Here is an 8768-nt window from a genome sequence, read left to right on the forward strand (position 1 = left end):
ATGACAATCTGAACCCTAATAAATTACTTCCTGGATTTTAATGTATTACTCGTATGGTTTTTATTGTATTATTTTTTAGCTGTGTTATGAAATTTTCTTATTATGATATATTTTTCATATTTCATTTTAACTAATGATAGCATAAATTGGTTAATTCACAAACATACCTGAAATAATAGACCTAATATTTTTTTGTCATTAAAGGAATAGGGTCGTGTAGTTTAAACACTTAATGCAGACGATCCTCTATTCCCAGGATTCTTCATTTGTTTCTGAGCCGGGGAGTTCCTTGGCTCTCTCGGTTCGTTACGATATTCCAGAAAAAGTTAACAGTCAGTCTGGTGTGAGCCTTTCCGACCTCATTCATCAAGAAAAATTTGCTGAAGTAAATATTTATGACATAAAAATGTTGGGATACTTTTGTGTGTGTGTGTGTGTGTGTGTGTGTGTGTGTGTTTAGCGAAGATTATTTTATTTAGTGGAGACGGGGATGGATGAATGAAATTAGCCATCGAGTCCCCGTAGAGTTTTACTTGGTAGCCTTAAGTAAAGACATTCTAAGTCGTTTTAAGAGTGGAGGGCATTGGTTGCCTACCCTCAGTGAAGAGAATGTGAATTTGATTAATTAATTCAGACAGAAGAAAAGGTTATAGCCTGCACACACACACACACACACACACACACACACACACACACACACAACAAAAACAACACACACACACACACACACACACTGACTGCTTGTCATAATATATGCAGCACACCTACAGCCCGCACCCTTTGTGTCGTAGAGGAAATGAGCCATTTGTAAACCCGATACACTTGCAGCGTTTCATCGGCAGCATTTGGGGTTGAAGTAAAGGGTGAGAGATACAACTAACCAGTGTATGAGACGCGAAGGAGGAGAGATTTTAAGAACAAGGAAGTAGTGGGGTTGAGAATCGTGTCGTAGATGCAAGTAAATCAGGTTTTTCTGTGATGAGACGCGTGTTCCTAGCGAGGCTGTAGGGATCTGTTCCACCCTTGTCAAGCGAGAGAGGTAATGTTATCGTTGACGCACAGAGGGTTACCGAAGATGGTCCCTAAAGCAGTGTTCTGTATGGTGGCCAAGTGGTTCATATGCAAATTAGGAAGAGGTTCAAGGTGGACAGCATGATGGTTGGTGACGGACCGTATTTACAGGAGATAAGATTGTGCCCCTATTTACAGGAGCTTACAGAACTTAGACCTACTGTAGCCTGACAGGTAAACGCATTGGGGCAATTTATTTTAACAACACCTGGATTTACAGAACCTCGGGTTGGTTACGCTGGGGTTAGATGTCACCATAAACAGTCGTAGTGCTGAGGTGTAGAATGTTGATCATCTGGTCACTGAGAGCTACTACCTTCACATATACTGGGGGTGAGTGTTCCTCTGGCCTATCTCCTCCTTGTCGTTCACTACAACTTTTTCTTCCAATTTCCTGGTTAATATTCATGTACGTACAAAGTTTATCAGTGTGTGTGTGTATGTGTGTGTGTGTGTGTGTGTGTTGAATGTTGTTTAGAATTTAATATATTTCGTTTTAATGTTTTAGCTTATTTTATTTTGTTTAAATTAAGGTGAGAAATTTGTAGTATGTGTTGTGGCGGTAAACTAGAACTAGTCTGTTGGCAATCCCGTCTTGACCTTGGAGTGTGACCTTGGCTTTTGTCACTGTTGTCTTGGCTGTGGTCCAGTGCATGGTCACCAAGGCTTAACTACTCTGTCCCAGGTTAGTCGTCCTAACGTGATACATACATACATACATACATACACACATACATACATACATACATACATACATACATACATACATACATACATACATATATACATACATACACACACACACACACACACACACACACACACACACACACACACACACACACACACACACACACACAAACATACATATACATACACAAACACACACACTGGAGCAGCACATACAGAACCAATCTGACGGCTTCAACACATCAGGTATCATGGTGACGTCACAACAACAGTTAGGATTATGAAAACTTGTGTGAGCTTCTGCCTCTCTGTCTCTCTCCTAGCTCCTGTCTCTCTCTCCTAGCTCCTGTGTCTCTCCTAGCTCCCGTGTCTCTCCTAGCTCCTGTGTCTCCTAGCTCCTGTCTCTCTCCTAGCTCCTGTGTCTCTCCTAGTTCCTGCTCTCTCCTAGCCCTGTGTCTCCTAGCTCCTGTCTCTCTCCTAGCTCCTGTGTCTCTCCTAGCTCCTGTCTCTCCTAGCTCCTGTCTCTCTCCTAGCTCCTGTCTCTCTCCCTAGCTCCTGTCTCTCTCTCCTAGCTCCTGTCTCTCCTCCTAGCTCCTGTCTCTCTCCTAGCTCCTGTGTCTCTCCTAGCTCCTGTCTCTCTCCTAGCTCCTGTGCTCTCCCAGTTCCTGTCTCTCTCCCAGGCTCCCTGTGTCCTCCTAGCCCTGTCTCTCTCCTAGCTCCTGTGTCTCCTAGCCCCTGTCTCTCTCCTAGCTCCTGTCTCTCTCCTAGCTCCTGCTCTCTCCTAGCTCCTGTGTCTCTCCTAGCCCTGTGCCCTCCCTAGCCCTGTGTCTCCTAGTTCCTGTCTCTCTCCTAGCTCCTGTGTCTCCTAGCTCCTGTGTCTCCTAGCTCCTGTGTCTCTCCCTAGCTCCTGTGTTCTCCTAGCTCCTGTGTCTCCTCCTAGTTCCTGTCTCTCTCCTAGCTCCTGTGTCTCCTAGCTCCTGTGTCTCTCCTAGCTCCTGTGTCTCCTAGCTCCTGTGTCTCTCCTAGCTCCTGTGTTCTCCTAGTTCCTGTCTCTCTCCCAGCTCCTGTGTCTCTCCTAGCCCTGTGTCTCCTAGCCCTGTGTCTCCTAGCTCCTGTGTCTCCTAGCTCCTGTGTCTCTCCTAGCCCTGTGTCTCTCCTAGCCCTGTGTCTCTCCTAGCTCCTGTGTTCTCCTAATCCTGTGTCTCCTAGCTCCCGTGTCTCCTAGCCCCCGTGCTCTCTCCCAGCTCCCTGTGTTCCTCCCTAGTTCTTGTCTCTCCTAGCTCCTGTGTCTCTCCTAGCTCCTGTGTCTCTCCCAGCTCCTGTGTCTCTCCTAGCTCCCGTGCTCTCCTAGCTCCTGTGTCTCTCAGCTCCTGTGTTCTCCTAGCTCCTGTGTTCTCCTAGCTCCTGTGTGTCTCCTAGCCCTGTGTCCTCCTATTCTGTGTCTCTCCTAGCTCCTGTGTTCTCCTAGCTCCTGTCTCTCTCCTAGCTCCCTGTGCTCTCCCTAGCTCCTGTCTCTCTCCCTAGCTCCCGTGTCTCTCCTAGCTCCTGTGTCTCCTAGCTCCCTCCCCCTAGCTCCGTGTTCTCCTAGCTCCTGTGTCTCCTAGCTCCCGTGACTCTCCAATCCTGTGTTCTCCTAGCCCTGTGCTCCCTCCTAGCTCCTGTCTCTCTCCTAGCTCCCGTGCTCTCCTAGCTCCTGTCTTCCCTAGCTCCTGTGTTCTCCTAGCTCCTGTGTCTCTCTCCCAGCTCATGTGCCTCTCTCCTAGCTCCTGTGCTCTCCCCTAGCTCCTGTGTCTCCTAGCTCCCCGTGTCTCTCCTAGCTCCTGCTCTCCCAGCTCCTGTGTCTCCTAGCTCCTGTGTCTCTCCTAGCTCCTGTGTGTCTCCTAGCTCCTGTGTCTCTCCTAGCTCCTGTCTCCTAGCTCCTGTGTCTCCTAGCTCCCTGTGTCTCTCCTAGCTCCTGTGTCTCCCTAGCTCCTGTGTGTCTCTCCTAGCTCCTGTGCTCTCCTAGCTCCTGTGCCTCCTAGCCCTGTGTCTCTCCTAGCTCCTGTGTCTCCTCCTAGCCCTGTGTCTCTCCTAGCTCCTGTGTGTTCTCCTAGCTCCTGTGTCTCTCCAAGCTCCCGTGTGCTCTCCTAGCTCCTGTGTCTCTCCTAGCTCCTGTGTTCTCCTAGCTCCTGTCTCGTCTAGCTCCTGTCTCTCCTAGCTCCCGTGTCTCCTAGCTCCTGTGTCTCTCCTAGCTCCTGTGTCTCCTAGCTCCTGTGTCTTCCTAGGCTCCTGTGTCTCCTCCTAGCTCCCGTCTCTCGTCTAGCTCCTGTGTCTCTCCTAGCCTCCTGTGTCTCCTAGCTCCTGTCTCTCGTCTAGCTCCTGTGTTCTCCTAGCTCCGTGTTCTCCTAGCTCCCTGTGTTCTCCTAGCTCCTGTGTGTCTCTCCTAGCCCTGTGTCTCTCCTGTAGCTCCTGTGTCTCCTAGCTCCCGTCTCGTCTAGCTCCTCCTGTGTCCTCCCAGCCCTGTGTCTCTAGCTCCCGTCTCGTCTAGCTCCTGTCTCTCCTAGCTCTGTCTCTTTTAGCTCCAGTCTCCTAGCTCCTGTCTCTCCTAGCACCCGTATCTCTCTCCCTAGCTTTTATGTCACCTCTCCTAGCTCCTCTGTCTCCTAGCTCCTGTGTCTCTCCCAGCTCCTGTGTCTCTCCTAGCTCCCGTCTCTCTAGCTCCCAGGTTCCCTCCTAGCTCCTGTGTCTCTTCTAGCTCCTGTGCTCTCCTAGCTCCTGTGTCTCTCCTAGCTCCTGTGTTCTCCCTAGCTCCCGCTCCTCTAGCTCCTGTGTCTCTCCTAGCCCTGTGTCTCCTAGCTCCCTGTGCTCCCCTCCCTAGTCCTGTGTTCTTAGCTCCTGTGTCTCTCCTAGCTCCTGTGTCTCTCCTAGCTCCTGTCTCTTCTAGCTCCTGTCTCTCCTAGCACCCGTATCTCTCCCAGCTTTTATGTCACTCTCCTAGCTCCTGTGTCTCCTCCTAGCTCCTGTGTCTCTCCTAGCTCCCGTCTCTCTCTAGCTCCTGTGTCTCTCCTAGCTCCCGTCTCTCCTAGCTCCGTCTCTCTCCTAGCTCCTGTGTCTCTCCCTAGCTCGTGTCTCCTACGTCTCTCTCCTAGCTCCTGTCTCTCCTAGCTCCCGTCTCTCCTAGCTCCCGTCTCTCCTAGCTCCTGTCTCTCCTAGCTCCTGTGTCTCTCCCTGGCTCCTGTGTCTCTCCTAGCTCCTGTGTCTCTCCTAGCTCCGTCTCTCTTCTAGCTCCTGTGTCTCTCTAGCTCCTGTCTCTCCTAGCACCTGTATCTCTCTCTAGCTTTTATGTCGCTCTCCCAGCTCCTGTCTCTCCTAGCTCCTGTGTCTCTCCCTGGCTCCCGTGTCTCTCCCCAGCTCCTGTGTCTCTCTCAGCTCCTGTGTCTCTCCTAGCTCCTGTGTCTCTCCTAGCTCCCGTGTCTCTCTAGCTCCTGTGTCTCTCCCAGCCCCGTCTCTCTCAGCTCCTGTGTCTCTCCTAGCTCCTGTCTCTAGCTCCCAGTCTCCCTAGCTCCTGTGTCTCTCCCTAGCTCCCGTCTCTCTAGCTCCTGTCTCTTTAGCTCCAGTCTCTCTCCTAGCTCCTGTCTCTCCTAGCTCCATGCTCTTTCCTAGTTCCTGAGTCTCTCCCAGCTCCTGTGTCTCTCCCCAGCTCTGTGTCTCACCTAGCTCCTATGTTTCTCTCCTAGCTCCTGTCTCTCCTAGCACCGTATCTCTCTCTGGCTTTCTGTCTCTCTAGCTCCTGTGTCTCTCCCTAGCTCCTGTCTCTCCTACCCTGTCTCTCTTCCTAGTTCCTGAGTCTCTGCTCCTGTCTCTCCGCCTAGCTCTGTCCTCACCTAGCTCGGTCTCTCCTAGCTCCTGTGTCTTACCTATCTCCTGCCTTCACCTAGCTCCTGTGCCTCACCTAGCTCCTGTGTCTCACCTAGCTCCTGTCTCTGGCTCTATACTAGCTCATGTGCTCTCGTCACCACCCCCCTGTGTCTCCCTAGCTCCTGTGTCTCACCCAGCTCCTGTGCCTCACCTAGCTCTGTGCCTCACCTAGCTCACCTATGCCACCTAGCTCCTGTGCCTCACCTGGCTCCTGTGCTCACCTAGCTCTGTGTCTCACCTAGCTCCTGTGTCTCACCTAGCTCCATGTGTCTCACCCCTAGCTCCTGTGCCTCACCTAGCTCTCTGTCTCACCCAGCTCTGTGCCTCACCTAGCTCCTGTGTCTCCACCTAGCTCCTGTGCCTCACCTAGCTCCCTGTGCCTCACCTAGCTCCTGCTCACTGGCTCCTGTGTCTCTCACCTAGCTCTGTGTCTCACCTAGCTCCTGTGTCCCACCTAGCTCCTGTCTCCCTAGCTCCTCACCTAGCTCCTGTGCCTCACCTAGCTCCTGTGTCTCACCTAGCTCCTGTGCCTCACCTAGCTCCTGTGTCTCACCTAGCTCCTGTGCCTCACCTGGCTCCTGTGTCTCACCTAGCTCCTGTGTCTCACCTAGCTCCTGTGCCTCACCTAGCTCCTGTGTCTCACCTGGCTCCTGTGTCTCACCTAGCTCCTGTGCCTCACCTAGCTCCTGTGTCTCACCCCTAGCTCCTGTGCCTCACCTAGCTCCTGTGTCTCACCTAGCTCCCTGTGCCTCCACCTAGCTCCTGTGCCTCACCTAGCTCATGTGCCTCACCTAGCTCCCTATGCACGCCTAGCTCCTGTGCCTCACCCCAGCTCTGTGTCTCACCTAGCTCCTGTGCCCACCTAGCTCCTGTGCCTCACCTAGCTCATGTGCCTCACCCAGCTCTGTGCCTCACCTAGCTCCTGTGCCTCACCTGGCTCATGTGCCTCACCCTAGCTCATGTGCCTCACCTAGCTCCTGTGTCTCCCACCTAGCTCATGTGCCTCCACCTAGCTCCTGTGCCTCACCTAGCTCCTGTGCCTCACCTAGCTCCTGTGTCTCACCTAGCTCCTGTGCCTCACCCTAGCTCCTGTGGCTCATGTGTCTCACCTAGCTCCTGTGTCTCCCTAGCTCATGTGTCTCCCATCCTGTGTCTCCACCCACTTCCTGTGCCTCACCTAGCTCCTGTCCTCACCCTGGCTCCCGTGCCTCACCTAGCTCGTGTGCCTCACCTAGCTCCCTGTGTCTCACTAGCTCCTGTGCCTCACCTAGCTCCTGTGCCTCACCTAGCTCCTGTGCCTCACCTAGCTCATTGCCTCACCAGCTCCTGCCTCCACCTAGCTCCTGCTCACCAGCTCCTGTGCCTCACCCAGCTCCTGTGCACTCACCTAGCTCCTGTGCCTCACCTAGCTCTGTGCCTCACTGCTCCTGTGCTCACCTAGCTCATATGCCTCACCTAGCTCCTGTGCCTCACCCCACATCCTGCACTCACCTAGCTCCTGTGCCTCACCTAGCTCCTGTCTCACCTAGCTCCTGTGTCTCACCTAGCTCATGTGCCCCACCCAGCTCTGTCTCACCTAGCTCCTGTGTCTCACCTAGCTCTTGTGTCTCCACCTAGCTCCTGTGCCTCCACCTGGCTCTGTGCCTCACCTAACTGTGCCTCACCCAGCTCATGTGCCTCCCTAGCTCTGTGCCTCACCTGGCTCACTCTGCCTCACCTAGCTCCTGTGCCTCACCTAGCTCCTGTGTCTCACCTGGCTCCTGTGCCTCACCCCAAGCTCATGTGTCTCACTGGCTCCTGTGCCTCACCCAGCTTCTGCCTCACCTAGCTCCTGTGTCTCACCTAGCTCCTGTGCCTCACCTAGCTCCTGTGCCTCACCCCCTGTCTCACCCAGCTCCTGTGCCTCACCTAGCTCCTGTGCCTCCCACCTAGCTCCTGTGCCTCACCTAGCTCCTGTGCCTCACCTAGCTCCTGTGTCTTGCCTAGCTCATGTGCCTCCCACCTAGCTCTGTGCCTCCCTGGCTCCTGTGCCTCACCTAGCTCCTGATGTGCCTAAGCTCATGTGCCTCACTGGCTCCCTAGTGTCCTCACCAAACCTCATGCGTCTCACTAGCTCCTGTGTCTCACCCACCTCACCCCAAACCAGCTCCTGCTCCTGTCTCACCCCTAGCTCCATGTATAGCCCACGGCGCTCACCTAGCTCCGTGTCTCACCTGTCCCTGTTCTCACCCTATCCGTGCCTCTCCCAACTACTTGTCTCACCTAGCTCCTGTGTCTCACCTAGCTCCTGTGTTATAGCACTAGCTCATGTGCTCTCACCTAGCTCCTGTGTCTCACCTAGCTCCTGTCCTCACTAGCTCCTGTGTCTCCTGCTCCTGTGCCTCACCTGGCTCCTGTGTCCCACCTAGCTCCTGTGTCTCCACACCTAGCTCCTGTGTCTCACCCTAGCTCCTGTGCCTCACCTGGCTCCTGTGTCTCACCCTAGCTCCTCATGCCTCTCATAGCTCCTGTCTCTCTCCAGCTCTGTATCCCATCATAGCTCCTGTATCTCTCACCTGGCTCTCAGCCTCTCACCTAGCTCTGTCTCTACTTAGCTCCTGTCCTCTAAACCACCTGTGCCTCACCTAGCTCATGTGTCCTCACTAGCTCCCATGTCTCCCTCTCCTGCTGTATCTCCCAGCTCCTGTATCTCTCACTTAGCTCCTGTATCTCTCACGCCCAGCTCCTGTCTCTCCACACTTTTGCTTCCTGTATCTCTCACTTAGCTCACCTTGTCTATCTAGCTCTGTGTCTCACCTAGCCATGTGCTCTAGTTCCTGTGTCTCACCTAAGCTCTGTATCTCTCACTTAGCTCCTGTATCTCACTTAGCTCTGTATCTCACACCAACTCCCTGTGCCTCCCACCCAGCTCATGTGCCTCCACCTAGCTCCTGTATCTCTCACTTAGCTCCTGTATCTCTCCACCTAGCTCCTGTATCTCATAGCTCCTGTATCTCTCCACCTAGCTCCTGTACTCTCACTTAGCTCTGTCTCTCACTAGCTCCTGTCTCTCCCACTTAGCTCTGTATCTCTCACCTACCTCTTGTGTATTTCTCCTAGTTCCTGTTCTC

General features: G+C 53.2%; 2 protein-coding genes across 2 annotated transcripts; both read left to right on the forward strand.

The window, feature by feature from the left end:
* Positions 1-256: 256 nt before the first annotated feature.
* Positions 257-6361, forward strand: LOC121855092 (putative protein FAM47C; the record flags this gene model as incomplete). Its single annotated transcript, XM_042349923.1, has 2 exons — positions 257-385; positions 6029-6361. Coding segments are annotated over 2 exons (462 nt in total), but the record flags the coding sequence as incomplete, so codon positions are not given.
* Positions 6362-6655: 294 nt separating this feature from the next.
* LOC121855093 (A-kinase anchor protein 14-like) lies at positions 6656-7099 on the forward strand. The gene has a single exon (XM_042349924.1). It carries the CDS (start codon positions 6656-6658, stop codon positions 7097-7099), a length of 444 nt encoding a protein of 147 aa, XP_042205858.1.
* Positions 7100-8768: the final 1669 nt, after the last annotated feature.

The sequence above is a fragment of the Homarus americanus genome, unplaced genomic scaffold (genome assembly GCF_018991925.1).
Source record: "Homarus americanus isolate GMGI-L3 unplaced genomic scaffold, GMGI_Hamer_2.0 scaffold33507, whole genome shotgun sequence".
Lineage (NCBI taxonomy): Eukaryota > Metazoa > Arthropoda > Malacostraca > Decapoda > Nephropidae > Homarus > Homarus americanus.